The sequence below is a fragment of the Nerophis ophidion genome, linkage group LG27, assembly GCF_033978795.1.
Source record: "Nerophis ophidion isolate RoL-2023_Sa linkage group LG27, RoL_Noph_v1.0, whole genome shotgun sequence".
Taxonomy (NCBI): Eukaryota; Metazoa; Chordata; class Actinopteri; order Syngnathiformes; family Syngnathidae; genus Nerophis; species Nerophis ophidion.
Genome location: NC_084637.1, coordinates 23,904,584 through 23,923,343, shown reverse-complemented (window position 1 = coordinate 23,923,343; position 18,760 = coordinate 23,904,584). Strand labels below are relative to the sequence as shown.

The 18,760-nt window shown below is 39.7% G+C and overlaps 2 protein-coding genes across 2 annotated transcripts in view; both read left to right on the top strand.

The window, feature by feature from the left end:
• plxna3 (plexin A3) overlaps positions 1–18,760 on the top strand; it is a 112,935-nt gene that overhangs the window by 40,676 nt on the left and 53,499 nt on the right. Inside the window, exons 4-6 of the mRNA XM_061889482.1 lie at positions 6,223–6,770; positions 6,845–7,009; positions 7,084–7,266. Coding sequence (XP_061745466.1) covers positions 6,223–6,770; positions 6,845–7,009; positions 7,084–7,266 — 896 coding nt within the window. The remainder of the gene's footprint in view (positions 1–6,222; positions 6,771–6,844; positions 7,010–7,083; positions 7,267–18,760) is intronic.
• Positions 1–18,760, top strand: part of pcsk1nl (proprotein convertase subtilisin/kexin type 1 inhibitor, like) — a 290,280-nt gene that overhangs the window by 258,808 nt on the left and 12,712 nt on the right. The gene's annotated exons all lie outside the window — the stretch shown is intronic.

The window sequence follows — 18,760 nt, the reverse complement described above, 5'->3', positions numbered from 1 at the left end:
ACTACTAATGCCAGGCCGTACACTTAAATATGTGTACTATGTACAATTTGTACTAAATGTTAAGTATAAGTCTGTAAGTGTGCAAAGTGAAACACTACGAACGCCAGGGAGTACACTTAAATATGTGTACTGTGTACATTTTGTACAAAACTCTGTGCGTAAGTGTGGAAGTGCGCAAAGTGAAACACTAACGTAAGGGTGTACACTTGGAAATGAGTATTATGTGTACATAATACACATGTACAAAATGTTAAGTGTAAGTACAGTGGGGCAAAAACGTATTTAGTCAGCCACCGATTGTGCAAGTTCTCCCACTTATAATGATTACAGAGGTCTGTCATTTTCATCATAGGTACACTTCAACTGTGAGAGACAGAATGTGAAAAAAAATCCAGGAATTCACATTGTAGGAATTTTAAAGAATTAATTTGTAAATTATGGTGGAAAATAAGTATTTGGTCAACCATTCAAAGCTCTCACTGTTGGAAGGAGGTTTTGGCTCGAAATCTCACTATACATGGCCCCATTCATTCTTTCCTTAACACGGATCAATCGTCCTGTACCTTTACATGTATGTGTACTATGTACACTTTGTAAAAAATGCTAATTATTTAAACATTTAAACTTTTGTACTATGTACAAAATGCTAAGTGTAAGTATGTAAGTGCGCAAAGTGAAAAACTACTAACGCCTGGGCAGACACATAAACATTTTTTCTATGTACACTTTGTACAAAAGGCTAATTGTAAGTACGTAAGTGTGCGAAGTGAAACACTACTAACGCCAAGGCGTACACTTAAATATAATGGTCACTTTGTAAAAAATGCTGATTATTTAAACATTTTTACTATGTACAAAATGCTAAGTGTAAGTATGTAAGTGTGCAAAGTGAAACATTAGAAACACCAGGGTGTACATTTGAAAACATTTGTACTATGTACACTTTGTACAAAAAGTTAAGTGTAAGTATGTAAGTGCACAAAGTAAAACACTACAAACGCTAGGGCGTTCACTTAAAAATGTGTACTGTTTATATTTTGTACAAAACTGAGTGTAAGTGTGTAAGTGTGCAAAATGAAACACTAACGTAAGGGTTTACACTTGGAAATGAGTACTATGTGTACATAGTACACATGTACAAAATGTTAAGTGTAAGTATGCGAAGTGAAACACTACTAATGCCAGGGCGTACACTCGTATGTGTACTATGTACACTTTGGAAAAAATGCAAGTTCTTTAAAAATGTAAACGTTTGTATTATGTACAAAATGCTAAGTGTAAGTATGTAAGTGCGCAAAGTGAAAAACTACTACCGCCTGGGCAAACATAAACATTTGTCCTATGTACACTTTGTGCAAAATGCTAATTGTAAGTATGTAAGTGTGCAAAGTGAAACACTACTAATGCCAGGGCGTACACTTAAGCTAATTGTTTAAACATTTAAACATTTTAATATGTACAAAATGCTAAGTGTAAGTAGGCAAGTCCACGAAGTAAAACACTACAAACGCCAGGGCGTTCACTTAAAAATGTGTACTGTGTACATTTTGTACAAAACTCTGAGTGTAGGTGTGTAAGTGCGCAAAGTGAAATACTAACGTAGGGGTGTACACTCGGAAATGAGTATTATGTGTTCATAGTACACATTTAGAAAATGTTAAGTGTAAGTATGCGAAGTGAAACAATACTAATCCTAGAGCGTACACTCGTATGTGTACTATATTCCTGTACACTTTGTAAAAAATGCTAATTGTTTAAACATTTCAACGTTTGTATTATGTACAAAATGCCAAGTGTAAGTATGTAAGTGCGCAAGGTGAAAAACTACGAAAGCCAGGGCGTACACTTAAACATTTGTCCTATGTACACTTTGTACAAAATGCTAATTGTACATACGTAAGTGTGCAAAGTGAAACACTACTAACGCCAGGGCGTACACTTAAATATAATGTATACGTTGTAAAAAAATGCTAATTGTTTAAACATTTAAACATTTTTACTATGTACAAAATGCTAAGTGTAAGTATGTAAGTGCGCAAAGTGAAAAACTACTACCGCCTGGGCAAACATAAACATTTGTCCTATGTACACTTTGTGCAAAATGCTAATTGTAAGTATGTAAGTGTGCAAAGTGAAACACTACTAATGCCAGGGCGTACACTTAAGCTAATTGTTTAAACATTTAAACATTTTAATATGTACAAAATGCTAAGTGTAAGTAGGCAAGTGCACGAAGTAAAACACTACAAACGCCAGGGCGTTCACTTAAAAATGTGTACTGTGTACATTTTGTACAAAACTCTGAGTGTAGGTGTGTAAGTGCGCAAAGTGAAATACTAACGTAGGGGTGTACACTCAGAAATGAGTATTATGTGTTCATAGTACACATTTAGAAAATGTTAAGTGTAAGTATGCGAAGTGAAACAATACTAATCCTAGGGCGTACACTCGTATGTGTACTATATACCTGTACACTTTGTAAAAAATGCTAATTGTTTAAACATTTCAACGTTTGTATTATGTACAAAATGCCAAGTGTAAGTATGTAAGTGCGCAAGGTGAAAAACTTTGAAAGCCAGGGCGTACACTTAAACATTTGTCCTACGTACACTTTGTACAAAATGCTAATTGTACATACGTAAGTGTGCAAAGTGAAACACTACTAACGCCAGGGCGTACACTTAAATATAATGTATACGTTGTAAAAAAATGCTAATTGTTTAAACATTTAAACATTTTTACTATGTACAAAATGCTAAGTGTAAGTATGTAAGTGTGCAAAGTGAAAAACTACCAACGCCAGGGCATACACTTAAACATTTGTACTATGTACACTTTGTACAAATAGTTAAGTGTAATAATGTAAGTGCACAAAGTAAAACACTACAAACGCCAGGGCGTTCACTTAAAAATGTGTACTGTGTACATTTTGTACAAAACTCTGAGTGTAAGTGTGTAAGTGCACAAAGTGAAACACTAACGTAAGGGTGTACACTTGGAAATGAGTACTATGTGTACATAGTACACATGTACAAAATGTTAAGTGTAAGTATGCAAAGTGAAAAACTACTAATGCCAGGGCGTACACTCGTATGTGTACTATGTACACTTTGGAAAAAATGATAATTGTTTAAACATTTAAACTTTCGTACTATGTACAAAATGCTAAGTGTTAGTAGTTATTTACTTTGCACACTTACATACCAACGCCAGGGCGTGCACTTAAACTTTTGTCCTATGTACACTTTGTACAAAATGCTAATTGTTAGTACGTAAGTGTGCAAAGTGAAACACTACTAACGCCAGGGTACACTTAAATATAATGTACACTCTGTGATGGCCCTGCGATGACTTGTCCAGGGTCTACACCGCCTTTCGCCAGATTGAAGCTGAGATGGGCACCAGCGCCCCCCGCCACCTCAAAGGGAATAAGCGGCAGGAAATGGATGGATGGACTTTGTAAAAAATGCTAATTGTTTACACATTTATACTTTTGTACTATGTACAAAATGCTAACTGTAAGTATGTAAGTGCGCAAAGTGAAACACTAATAACGCCAGGGCGTACACTTAAACATTTGTATTATGTACACTTTGTACAAAATGCTAAGTGTAAATATGTAAATGTGCAAAATGAAACACCACTAATTGCAGGGAATACACTTAAATATATGCACTATGTACACTTTGTTATAAATTGCTGAGTGTAAGTACAAGAGTGTGTGTAATGAAACACTACTAACGCCAGGGTGTACACTTGATTATATGCACTTTGTACCAAAAGCTAAGTGTTAGTATGTAAGTGCGCTAACTGAAACACTATGAATGCAAGGGCGTACACTTAAATATGTGCACTGTGTACACTTTGTACAAAATGCTAAGTGTAAGTGTGCAAAATGAAACACTACTAACGCCAGGGCGTACACTTAAATATATGCACTTTGTACAAAATGCTAAGTATAAGTATGTAAGTGTGCAAAACGAAACACTAGTAACGCCAGGGCGTACACTTAAACATTTGTCCTATGTACACTTTGTACAAAATGCGAATTGTAAGTTTGTAAGTGTGCAAAGTGAAACACTACCAACACCAGGGCATACACTTAAATATAATGTGCACTTTGTACAAAATGCTGAGGGTAAGTGCGCAATGTGAAACACTACTGAAAACGTACACTTAAATATATGCACTATGTACACTTCATACAATTTGCTGATTGTAAGTATGACAGCGTGTGAAATGAAACACTACTAACACCTGGGCGTACACTTAAATATATGCACTTTGTACAAATTGCTAAGTGTAAGAATGTAAGTGCGCTAAGTGACACACTACAAACGCCAGCGCGTACACTTAAATATGTGCACTTTGTACAAAATGCTAAGTGTAAGTATGTAAGTGTGCAAAATGAAACACTCTAACGCCAGCGCGTACACTTAAATATGTGCACTATGTGAACTTTGTTCAAATTGCTGAGTGTAAGTACGAAAGTGTGTGACTTTAAACACTACGAATGCGAGGGCGTACACTTAAATATGTGCACTTTTTACGAAATGCTAAGTGTAAGTATGTAAGTGTGCATAATGAAACACTACTATAGCCAGGGCATACACTTAAATGCCTACTGAAACCCACTACTACCCACCACGCAGTCTGATAGTTTATATATCAATGATGAAATATTAACATTGCAACACATGCCAATACGGTCTTTTTAGTTTACTAAATTACAATTTTAAATTTCTCTGCGGAGTTTCTTGTTAAAAATGTTGCGGAATGATGACTCGTGGGCGTGACGTCTCGGGTTGTAGCAGACATATTAGCCCAGCACCACACACGGCTAAAAGTCGTCTCTTTTCATCGCATAATTACACAGTAATTTGGACATCTGTGTTGATGAATCTTTTGTAATTTGTTCAATTAATAATGGGGACTATAAATAAGAATGCTGTTGGTGGAAAGCGGTGGATTGCAGCTGCCTTTAGCTCCGAGACACAGCCGGTGTTTCTTTGTTGTAAAGCTTTAACACAGAGCGGTCAAGCAAACATGTTTCTCTACGTCAACCAGCAAGTTTTTGGATGGGAAAATTGTGATATTAAGTCAGCTCTTACCGGAGACTTCAGTGGATTATGGGACCTCCTCCTGTAGCTGTCAAAAAGGCAGCTGTGATCTTGGCTCCTCCATTGGCTTCTCTCTGAGACACTGGCGTTCACCGCAGCCATCCGACTTTCAGGTATGACTTTAGAATCTCACTAAAACACTATTAAAACAATAAGCAAATAAGGGAATTTCCAGAATTATCCTAGTAAATGTGTCTAATTACATCTGAAAAGCTACCACAGCTGCCTCCTGGAGCCGTCGTTTTTTTTTTTTTTTGTGCCTCACTCTAACTTTCCTCATCCACAAATCTTTTCATTCTCGCTCAAATTAATGGGGAAATTGTCGCTTTCTCGGTCCGAATAGCTCTTGCTGCTGGAGGCTATGATTATAAACAATGTGAAGATGTGAGGAGCCCTACAACCCGTGACGTCACGCGCACATCATCTGCTACTTCCGGTAGAGCCAAGGCTTTTTTATTAGCGATCAAAAGTTGCGAACTTTATCGTCGATGTTCTCGACTAAATCCTTTCAGAAAAAATATGGCAATATCGCAAAATGATCAAGTATGACACATAGAATGGACCTGCTATCCCGGTTTAAATAAGAAAATCTCATTTCAGTAGGCCTATATGTGCACTTTGTACAAAATTCTAAGTGTAAGTATCTAAGTGTGCAAAATTAAACACTACTGCACTAAAGCCAGGGCATACACTTAAATATTTACACTTTGTACACTTTGGACAAAATGCTAAGTGTAAGTATGTAAGTGTGCATAATTAAACACTACTAACGCCAGGGCATACACTTAAATATATGCACTTTGTACAAAATGCTAAGTGTAAGTATGTAAGTGCGCCAAATGAAACACTACAAACGCCAGGGTGTACACTTAAATATGTGCACTATGTGCGCTTTGTACAAAATGCTAAGTGTAAGTATGTAAGTGCGCCACGTGAAACACTACAAACGCCAGGGCGCACACTTAAATATGTGCACTATGTGCGCTTTGTACAAAATGCTAAGTGTAAGTGTGTGAAGTGCAAGAGCCCAGGTCACATCCCGCACTTGACCCTGAGGTGTGGGTCCGTCATCCCCGTGGTCACCAAAGTGTCGCCCTTGCAGGCGTGGTCGTTGGCGAAGACGACTGGACGAGCGACCCCAAGAGGAAGAAGGCGGCGAAGGGCGGCAGCCGCCTCTTCATCGGCGCCGCCATCGACGGAAAGTCCGAGTACTTCCCCACGCTGTCCAGCAGGAAGCTGGTGGCCGACGAGGAGAGCGTCAACATGTTCTCGCTGGTCTACCAGGACGAGTTTGTGTCCTCGCAGATCAAGATCCCGTCCGACACGCTGTCCCTCTACCCGGCCTTCGACATCTACTACGTCTACGGCTTCTCCAGCCGCACCTACGTCTACTTCCTGACGCTGCAGCTGGACACGCAGCTGACGCAGATGGACGCCGGCGGGGAGAAGTTCTTCACCTCCAAGATCGTGAGGATGTGCTCCGACGACACCGAGTTCTACTCCTACGTGGAGTTCCCTCTGGGGTGCACCAAGGACGGCGTGGAATACCGACTGGTCCAGGCCGCCTACAAGCAGAAACCCGGGCGACGTCTGGCTCAGGCGCTCGGCCTGTCGGAGGAGGACGACGTCTTGTTCGTCATCTTCTCCCAGGTGAGTGACCCATGACCTCCTTGTCTCCTCCAAAGATTGTCGCTCTGACCAAGCCTGGCTGGTGTCGTTTCTAGGGTCAGAAGAACCGCTCCAACCCGCCCAGAGAGACGCTGCTGTGCCTGTTCACGCTGCACGACATCAACCTGGCCATGAGGGAGAGAATACGCTCCTGCTACCGCGGCGAGGGGCGGCTTTCGTTGCCGTGGTTACTCAACAAGGAGCTGCCCTGCATCCACACGGTCAGTCGGCCTTTGCCTGCAGCCGTCTCTTAAAGGGCCGGCGGCGCCAGTCGCTCACTCGCCGTCTTTAACAGCCCAAGCAGATCGGAGACGAGTTCTGCGGCCTGGTGTTGAATCAGCCGCTGGGCGGTCTGCGAGTCATCGAGGGCAGCCCGCTGTTTGAGGACCGCACGGAGGGCATGGGCGCGGTGGCAGCGTACACGTACGGCGAGCACACGGTGGTTTTCGTGGGGACACGCAGTGGTCAACTGAAGAAGGTAAGCACTCTGAGGATGATTGATGGTTATTATTAGTGTTTGACACGCTTGAAATTTGACCTCTGCGTTGCACTTCGTCCCAGAGGGCTCGCATACATAGAGAAGAAATTCAGTGGAGCCCAAGCGAGCTGAACTACTGTATTTTGTGGACTGTAGAGCGCACCGGCATATAAGCCGCACCCGCTAAATTGCAGGAAAAGTTTCCGTATATTAGCCACACCCACTACATTTTTGAGTCAAAAACATTTTTCCATATATTTGCAGCACCACATAAGGTGTAAGGCTCACCCACAAAATTTTAGAAGAAAACATTATTTTCATCACAGTAGCCACACCAGACTATAAGCCGCGCCCACTAAATTTTAGAAGAAAAATGTTTTCCTTTATAATAGCCGCACCAGACTATAAGGCGCACCCACTAAATTTTAGAAGAAAAATGTTTTCCTTTATATTAGCCGCACCAGACTATAAGCCGCACCCACTAAATTTTAGAGGGGAAAAACATGTTTTCACATATTAGCCGCATCAGACTATAAGCCGCACCCACAACATTTTAGTAGAAAAATGTTTTCCTTTATAATAGCCGCACCAGACTATAAGCCGCACCCACTAAATTTTAGAGGGAAAAACATGTTTTCACATATTAACCGCACCAGACTGTAAGCCGCACCCACTAAATTTTAGAAGAAAAATGTTTTCCTTTATAATAGCTGCACTAGACTATAAGGCGCACCCACTAAATTTTAGAAGAAAAATGTTTTCCTTTATATTAGCCGCACCAGACTATAAGCCGCACCCACTAAATTTTAGAGGGAAAAACATGTTTTCACATATTAACCGCACCAGACTGTAAGCCGCACCCACTAAATTTTAGAAGAAAAATGTTTTCCTTTATAATAGCTGCACTAGACTATAAGGCGCACCCACTAAATTTTAGAAGAAAAATGTTTTCCTTTATATTAGCCGCACCAGACTATAAGCCGCACTCACTAAATTTTAGAGGGAAAAACATGTTTTCACATATTAGCCGCACCAGACAAAAGCCGCACCCACCAAATTTTTGAAGAAAAAACAGTTTTCCATATATTAGCCGCACCAGACTATAAGCCGCACCCACTAAATTTTAGAGGGAAAAACATGTTTCCACACATTATCCGCACCAGACTATAAGCCGCACCGACGAAAGCTTAGAAGAAAAAACATTGCTCCATATATTAGCCGGACCCACTTAATTTTAGAGGGAAAAACATTTTTCCATACATTAGCCACACCAGATTATAAGCCGCACCGACCAAATTTTAGAAGAAAAAACACTGCTCCACTTGTTAGCCGCACCCACTAAATTTTAGAGGGAAAAACATGTTTTCACATATTAGCCGCACCCACCAAATTTTTGAAGAAAAAACAGTTCTCCATATATTAGCCGCACCAGACTATAAGCCACACCCACAAAAGTTTACAAGAAAAAATATTGCTCCCTATATTAGCCGGACCCACTAAATTTTAGAGGGAAAAACATGTTTCCATATATTAGCCACACTAGAATATAAGCCACACTCATGAAAGTTTAGAAGAAAAAACATTGCTCCATATATTACCCGCACCAGACTATAAGCCGCACCCTCTAAATGTTAGAAGAAAAAATTGTTTTCTTTATATTAGTCGCACCAGACTATAAGCCGCAGATATATACAGTATGTTGTGAATTTAGTTATTTACACAGAAATATTCTGTAAGTATTTATTTACATACCTTAACTGTTTCCAAACTGTGTCTGTAACGCGGCAGTAAAACGGCTGATCAAGCAAAATCGAAGTCATTGTCATAGAACCACGAGCTGTGCAAGCCAGCTCTCCAATCAGCTAAACTCCACGGTGAAGTTTTGGTGAATCTACCGAGGAATTTGTGAAACTGAAACAATACAAAAAGAATGTCATTTTAAGTTAGTAATACTAACACAGACACTTGTAATCGTGTTAGCATATTAGCTCATGCTAACAATGCTAGCTTCATTACGATAGCACATACAAATATGCTTGAAAACACACATAGGATGGTTTAGTAAGTAAGAATTGTTTTAGTTATATTGTAAAACTTAACAACAATGCTTGGAGTGATGAGTGAAGCGGACTATTGGAAAACTGAACGGCACTACTACTTCCGGCTCAAGGCTTTATACCCTTGTCGGCGTTCACCCAGCGGCATCCGCTTCGAGCGAACTTGTCAAAAGATGGCACCACAGCACAAACAACACACCATTTACGTGTGTTTGCATGTGTTTAATAAAAACTATTTGCTTCAAGGCTGCCAGCAAAAAAAAAGTCCATAAATTAGCCACAGGGTTCAGAGCGTGGGTAAAAAGTAGCGCTTTATAGTCCGGATTTTACGCTAACATGTTAGCTTTGCGTTATAGCTGACAAGGCAAATAGGTGTCACATCTGATAGTACAGTGGAACCTCGATTTACGAACTCAATTGGTTCTTGAACATGGTTCGTAAATTGAAAAGTTGGCATTGTAAAGCAGAGTACATGGTAAACATGAGTATTTTGGCCATAGCCTCAAAAAAAATTCCTATTTAGTAAAAGGACGGACACTTTGAAGACACCAATGTAGAGTCGTGATCAAAAGTTTACATACACTTGAAAAGAACTGTCTTGAGTTTCCAAAATTTTTTACAAATCTTATTTTTTTGTGATGGAGTGATTGGAGCACATATTTGTTTGTCACAAAAAACATGTGACCAAATCTGCTGGGTCAAAAGTATACATACAGCAGCGGCGGCGGCGATGACCAAGAAGAACGCGGAGTTGTAATATAATTACAACACTTTATGTACATATTTATATACATATTTATATAATATGTAACTACAAGCTCTATTCACAGACAGAGTCCCATTGCTTTTATGAGCGGTCAAGCGAGTCAAAAGCAGAAAAATAAAATTAAATTTTTGTTTTTATTCATTAATTTTTTTTAAATTTGATTTATTTATTGTTTTTATTTGTGGCGGCCGTAATTTTTTCGTGGCGGGCCGCCACAAATAAATGAATCAGTGGGAAACCCTGAGTGGGGGTGCGTAAATCGAGGTTCCACTGTGTTTCTCATGTTGGGAAAAAAAAATTATTATGAGAAAAAATAACTTTTTAAAGCACTTTGGATATCCCTTCTTTACTGTATGTGCGCAAACATGCCACTTGGTCATGTGACATCATGACGGGCTGTCATGGCGTCCATGAAGTTGATGCCAAACTAGTCACGGCACTTCTACTCCACTATCAGCTGATTGGCTCAGACGGGGTGTGTCTGTCCGTGTGTGTGTGTGTGTGTGTGTGTGTGTGTGTGTGTGTGTGTGTGTGTGTGTGTGTGTGTGCGCTCTCATCTTTTCAAAACAAACAACACGGGGGAGGGAGGAGACACGCTGCGTTGACCACACACACACACACACACACACACAAGCACTGCATGTACAATTGTGCGAATCAACATCAGCCTTCTCCATCGTCTCCATGACAACGGCGATCACATTCGATTGCGCGATTTGACGAGCTTGCAAAGACTTTCCTTCTGCTCCCCCGCTAGGCCAGCATTAGCAGGGTGGCGCTATCTAACGTGTGGCAGTCACACAACAGTTAGTATTTCCTCCCGTGTTCACTTTTAGACAGGGTGTGTCAGCCCACTGACCACACACACACACACACACGCACACACACACACACACACACACACACACACACACACACACACACACACACACACACACACACTCGCAGCACGAATTGCTTAGTTTTCCATTCAGACCACACACTTTTTTATGACTGCGTGTGCATGTCTGCATTTGTGTGTCCTTGGGGACACTGTTTATGGATTTGAAAACGGACAGAGCAAAAACGAGCAAAGAGGACGAAATTAACACAAGTTGTGTGTGTGAGAGGAAGATTTATTGCTCGCACACACACAGTAAATTGTTAGGTTTTGCTACAGCTTCATACATGATGAGTATGTCATATCACTGCACGTAATCATGCTCGCTCGCTAAGGGATGCTGGTGTTTATAGTATGGAGGTTAGTTTGTGTCTTTATTGCAAACGCTTTTTTTCCCCATTGAATTTATGTCACTGAAATTTTTAACATCAAATTATGCTGAGGATTTAGTTCAATAAAAATGTGTAGGAAGCTTTTAAAGTACAGTGTTTTAAAATGCAATGTGTAAAAAGTCAGTGTAAAAACATTGGTGTAATAATAATTCAGCGCAGAAACATTTTAAAGTAAATAAGACTTAATCACGGGCTTCACTCTGGCAGAGGGGTTAGTGCGTCTGCCTCACAATACGAAGGTCCTGAGTAGTCCTGGGTTCAATCCCAGGCTCGGGATCTTTCTGTGTGGAGTTTGCATGTCCGTCCCGTGAATGCGTGGGTTCCCTCCAGGTACTCCGGCTTCCTCCCACCTCCAAAGACATGCACCTGGGGATAGGTTGATTGGCAACACTAAATTGGCCCTAGTGTGTGAATGTGAGTGTGAATGTTGTCTGTCTATCTTTATTGGCCCTGCGATGAGGTGGCGACTTGTCCAGGGTGTACCCCGCCTTCTGCCCGATTGTAGCTGAGATAGGCACCAGAGCCCCCCGCGACACCAAAGGGAATAAACTGTAGGAAATAGATGGATGGAAGATTTAATCACATTAGTTCTGCCAAATGAGTTTTAGTCTGAATTTACTAGAAGTCTCGGGTTTTGATGCAACAACTCTTTACAAACTGAATTTTTCTGCACCGAATTTTTATGCAATTTATTTTTTTTACTGAATTTTTCAACACAAATTTGTATTCAATGACATTTTCAACATAAGTTGATGTTAAAAAATACAATCTCAAATGCAAAAAAATCCGCTGCATAAATTCAGTCTCCAAAAAAGCTTTTGTTATAGACACATCATTTTTTACATCACATTTTGCTGACAATTTCATTGAATTAAAATGTGTGTGCAAAATGTGTCTAAAATTGCAATTTGTTAAAATACAGTGTTTTAAATTCAGTCTGTAAAAATTCAGTGTAAAAAAAAATTGCAGTGTAAAAAAATTAAGCGTGAAAAAAACACTTTTCAAAATTTTCTAAAAGTTCCTAATTCAAAAATATTAGGACTAAACCACATTTGTTCTGCCAAAGGTACTTTAGTCTTAATTTACTGGAAGTTGGTCTTGAATTTTGAAGCAACAAATATTTTTTCAAACTGAATTTTCCTGCACTGAATTTTTATTAAAAACATTTTTACTGAATTTTTCAACACACACATTTTGCTCACACATTTTTATTCAGTGGATTGTCAGCATAAAGCAATGTACAACAAATGCAAAAAATTAAGTTACACACTGTATTTCCCAAACTATAGAGTGCGCCGGTATATAAGCTGCACTCACAGGAATTTAAGTAAATAATAATTGTTTATGTTGTATTGCAAAACTTACAAATCTGGCTTGGAGTAATAAATGAAGAATCCATACAAGTAGAAATGCTATGGACGATTAGAAGACATAACGGCACTTCTACAAACCCCATTTCCATATGAGTTGGGAAATTGTGTTAGGTATAAATATAAACGGAATACAATGATTTGCAAATCATTTTCAACCCATATTTAGTTGAATGCCCTACAAAGACAAGATATTTGATGTTCAAACTCATAAACTTTTTTTTTTGCAAATAATAATTAACTTAGAATTTCATGGCTGCAACACGTGCCACAGTAGTTGGGAAAGGGCATGTTCACCACTGTGATACATCACCTTTTCTTTTAACGACATTCAATAAACGTTTGAGAACTGAGGAAACTAATTGTTGAAGCTTTGAAAGTGGAATTCTTTACCATTCTTGTTTTATGTAGAGCTTCATTCGTTCAACAGTCCGGGGTCTCCGTTGTCGTATTTTACGCTTCATAATGCGCCACACATTTTCGATGGGAGACAGGTCTGAACTGCAGGCGGGCCAGGAAAGTACCCGCACTCTTTTTTTTACGAAGCCACGCTGTTGTAACACTTGTCCTGCTGAAATAAGCAGGGGCCTCCATGATAATGTTGCTTGGATGACAAAATATGTTGCTCTAAAACCTGTGTGGACCATTCAGCATTAATGGTGCCTTCATAGATGTGTAAGTTACCCATGCCTTGGGCACTAATACACCCCCATACCATCACAGATGCTGGCTTTTGAACATTGCGCCTATAACAATCCGAATGGTCATTTTCCTCTTTGTTCTGGAGGACACCACATCCTCTGTTTCCAAATATAATTTGAAATTTGGACTCGTCAGACCACAGAACACTTTTCCACTTTGCATCAGTCCATCTTGCCCAGCCAAGCCGGCGGCCTTTCCGGATATTGTTGATCAATGGGTTTGGCTTTGCATAGTAGAGTTTTAACTTGCATTTACAGATGTAGCAACCAACTGTAGTTACTGACAGTGGTTTTATGAAGTGTTCCTGAGCCCATGTGGTGATATCCTTTACACACTGATGTCGGTTTTTGATGCAGTACCGCCTGAAGGATCAAAAGTCCGTAATATCATCGCTTACGTGCAGTGATTTCTCCAGATTCTCTGAACTTTTTGATGATTTTAAGGACCGTAGATGGTAAAATCCCTAAATTTCTTGCCATAGCTCGTTGAGAAATGTTGTTCTAAAACTGTTCGACAATTTGCTTACAAAGTTGGTGACCCTCACCCCATCCTTGTTTGTGAATTACTTAGCATTTCATGGAAGCTGCTTTTATACCCAATCATGGCACCCACCTGTTCCCAATTAGCCTGTCACCTTGTGGGATATTCCAAATAAGTGTTTGATAAGCATTCCTCAACTTTATCAGTATTTATTGCCACCTTTCCCAACTTCTTTGTCACGTGTTGCTGGCATCAAATTCTAAAGTTAATAATATTATTTGCAAACAAAAAAAATGTTTATCAGTTTGAACATCAAATATGTTGTCTTTGTAGCATATTCAACTGAATATGGGTTGAAAATGATTTGCAAATCATTGTATTCTGTTTATATTTACATCTACAATTTCCCAACTCATATGGAAATGGGGTTTGTACTTCCGTTTCAAAGCTTTAAACAGCAAGAAGGAATTCACTCTCACCCAGCAACACCTAGAGTGAGAAAACTTGTCCAAAAGATGGCGCCATAGCACAAACAATAAATACATTTAGGTGTATTTAATGTGTTTAATGAAAACGATTTGCTTTATAAAAAATCCATTAATTAGCCGCACCGTTTCATAAGGCGTAGAAAAAAGTAGCGGTTCATAGTCCAAAATTTACGGTAAATTCAGTGTCCTAAAAGCTTTTGTAATAAACACACAAATGAACCTCGGTATTGTTGTGTAAGAAAAAGTGCAGACAAATGAAATTTGTCAAATATCCACTTGTGTGGAAAGAGCGCGTGATTGACATTTAGCAATTATTCATTAAAAAAAAAAGTTTAACCAATCATGCTCACTACTTTCCCCTGAGAAACTGTGTGTGTGTGTGTGTGTGTGTGTGTGCGTGTGTGTGTGTGTGTGTGTGTGACAGAAACGCCTTTGTGTCTAACATTGTGTTTCCTGTTCCCATCGTGTGTGTGTGTGTTCATGTCTCTATAAGCACATAACTTAGCGTTCCGAGAATTCCCTGCTGAAAAACACACACACACACACATTGAGGAGGATTAATAATTATGCTGTTGCCGTGGAGACGATGGAAGAATTAGTGGATCTGTCAGCTCCCAAAGAGACTGAAGACTCGTCACATGCGATCATGTTCCGTCTCCCCGCGCGTTACCATGGCGACCACGAAGGCGTTAGCTCCAACGGTGGGTCGCTGGAGGTGTGAAGGAACAAGCACGTTGTTTTAAATATGGAGTTGATCCATTCCCTGTCAAAGATTGAAATGAAACAAGACGTGGCATCAGTAGTTTTCTAAAAGGAGTTCTCAATGGCATCCTGCATTCGTACTTTGAGTCGCTGTCATGAAGGAACTGAGCTGAGTCAGCAGAAGTTGTGTGTTAATGATAGTTATTTTGAATATATTCTACGATACACTTTTTGTGATGACAGTGTCAACTCAGTGGACGATCAGTTATCCTGCTAGTTAGCGATGTACTTCCTGCTTACTAACGAGAACACAACAAGGGAAAAATGCTGTGTGTGTATTTTTTGTGAGACCGGAGGGTGAAATGCATCAGTTGGTGGTCTCAGTATTATCCATTATGTGTGTGTGTGTGCGTGTGTATGCTGGGGGATGGGCTAATAAGCTTAACAGCCCCCCCCAGCCCCTCATGTTACCCCTCACTAGCCTTCCTCCTCCTCGTCTTCCTCCCTCAGGCTCTGATGGCTCAATGAACAATGTGTGTGTGTGAGAGAAAGTGTGTGTGTGTGTGTGTGTGTGTGTGTGTGTGTGTGTGTGTGTGTGTTTGTGTGTGTGTGTGTGTGTGTGTGTGTGTGTGTGTGTGTGTGTGTGTGTGTGTGTGTGTGTGTGTGTGTGTGTGTGTGTGTGCCCGCCCGCCCCATCTCAATTCACACACAATTCCTTTTTCATTTCCGTCCATCTAACCTCATATGGTCACCTTGGCAACGTATGGACGTTGAACTTTCAAAGTTTGGAAAATGCACTTTGGTGCACGTTACAGACAGACACACACACTTGTATTTGTTACCTTATTGAGACCTCCAAAAATGCCTACCTCTTTAGGACCACAATTGCTAGATAGATAAATATGTGTATTAATATATACACACTATGCAAATATTAGTTAACTTTTTTTTGTAGTTGGTTTTTAATCTTCTTTGTTTACTTCGTTATTACAGTATGTCTCTATATACATATTTTATTTAATTTTGTTTCACTAATTTTGGCCCCCCAAAAATTTATTTCACACACGTGTTATTATATAAGTTGGCCAAAGGGGGAGCACCTCCAGTTTTTACACACACTTGTTATTTCATATGTTGACCAGAGGGGGAGCACTTTTAGAAGCGACACACAGTCAATTTTTAAAAAATCCCTCCTTTTTGGCACCACCCTTATTTTGATAGAGTTCACCACCAGGGGTGCAAATGAGACATTCTCGGTTAGATACAATGCTTTTCAGTATTGGGACCGTGATTTATGTCCTAACTTGTTCACCGGTCCTCATATGGAGGCTACTTTTCCTTGTTGGTGTCTCAAGAAGGGTAGAAATACAACAACATCACACCAGTCACAGGAACAGCTGCCATGAAACCTGATCGGCCCGTCGTGTGTGTGTGTGTGTGTGTGTGTGTGTGTGTGTGTGTGTGTGTGTGTGTGTGTGTGTGTGTGTGTGTGTGTGTGTGTGTGTGTGTGTGTGTGTGTGTGTGCATGTGTTTGTGCGTGTGTGTGCACGCACGCTTCCATGCTGCCCTGCCACATCAGCCAGTAACACACTGATTGAATGATATGTGCCTATACACACACACACCTCAGTGCATCATTAGTAGATCGAAGACATCAGCTGTGCAACGCCATGGCAACAGCATCCCCTTCGCTTATCTGTAAAAGCATCCAAGGAAACGTTTCCACGCCGTAATTTAAAACACAACAGTTGTGACAACATGCGGGAGGACTGGGAAAGGGTGCAGTAGACATGCCAGGCCACTAGTTGGCGATGTTAACTGGAGACTGGCCTCCGTCAGCACAAAGTCTGCAAATCATTCCGTACATTACTGTGCAGTTCTTGGTGCTGTTCATTAAAGGGGAGGGGCCTTAATGTATGACATCAGGGCCGTTTCAGGGCCATTCATGATGCATGTTAGGGTTGGATGATACGGCTGAAAAAACTGTTATATATCGGTCGATATGGATTATTAGTGATATTTTAATGACATCTTTAATGTAAACATTTTCATTTCAAATATAATTCCTCTGGTTATAATCCCTAAGCTATCAAGACAGGAAGGAAATGTCAACACAAGCAATGAAAACAGAATATTGAAGTCACATTGAACACATAACAGTGTGCTCTTAAAAAGAAATTCCAAATATAAAAAGAAATTCAACACACAAATTTGTATTCAATGAAATTTTCAGCATAATTTGATGTAAAAAAAAAAAATTCAAAAGCAAAAAATTCCACTGCCTAAATTCAATGTCAAAAAAAGCTTTTGTAATAGACGCAAATTATTTTTTTGCATCAACTTTTGCCAACAATTTCATTAAATAAAAATGTGTGTTTATAATGTGTCTAAAATTGCCTTTTGTTAAAATAAAGTGTTTTAAACTCAGTCTGTAAAGATTCAGTGTAAAAAACAAAAATACAGTGTAAAAACCTTCAGCGTGAAAAAAAAACAAACTGTGTAGAAATGTTTCTAAAAGTTCCAAATTCTAAAATATTAGGACTAAATCACAATAGTTCTGCCAAAGATGCTTTCGTCTGAATACACCAGTCTTAATTTTTCATAGTTTTTAAAATACATTTTCTACACACACATTGAGCTAACACATTTTTATTTAATGAAATTGTCATCGTATTTTGATGTATAAAAAAATCAGTTACATACTGCATTTTCTAGACTATATCGGTATATAAGCCGCACTCACAACATTTTAGTAAGTAAGAATTGTTTTAGTTATATTGTAAAACTTACAAACTTTGCTGAAAAAACTGTTTTATATCGGTCAATATCGATAATTGATATTTCTATGACTGATCAATAAACATTTTAAATATAGACATTTTTATTTCAAATGTAACTCCTGTCATTATAATCCTTCAGCTATCAATGGAAATGTAAACAAAATATTAAAATCACATTGAACACGTAACGATAGGCTCTTAAAAATGAGGAACATGTAAGAAATGCTTCATAAAGTGTAATAAAATAGTGCAAAGTGTGAAAATTTGAACATAAAGAAACCTGAGAAGAAGTATTTCCTGCAGGTTTAGTGCCAGGAAGTTACAGCTGTGCTCTAAAGGGTGAGCACGCTCCATGTATCGGTTGGGGACATCCTTGGGATGGTTTCCTGTGGACGGGACTCTCGCTGCTGTCTTGGATCCGCTTTGAACTGAACTCTCGCGGCTGTGTTGGAGCCACTATGGATTGAACTTTCACAGTATCATGTTAGACCCGCTCGACATCCATTGCTTTCGGTCCCCTGGAGGGGGGGGGGTGCCCACATTTGAGGTCCTCTCCAAGGTTCTCATAGTCATCATTGTCATTGGCGTCCCACTGGGTGTGAATTCTCCTTGCCCACTGGGTGTGAGTTTTCCTTGCCCTTATGTGGGTTCTTCCGAGGATGTCGTAGTCGTAGTGGTTTGTACAGTCCTTTGAGACATTTGTGATTTAGGGCTATATAAATAAACATTAATTGATTGATTGATTGATGTTGGTCTGACTGCGGTCCCTTTGAAGTGAAATCTCCAAAAGTGCCATACTGTCCCAAGACTTTTCCTCCTTTCTCCACAAGTTCTTAATTTTGAGTTTCTCTTCGCATTTCATGCAAAGAATCAACCT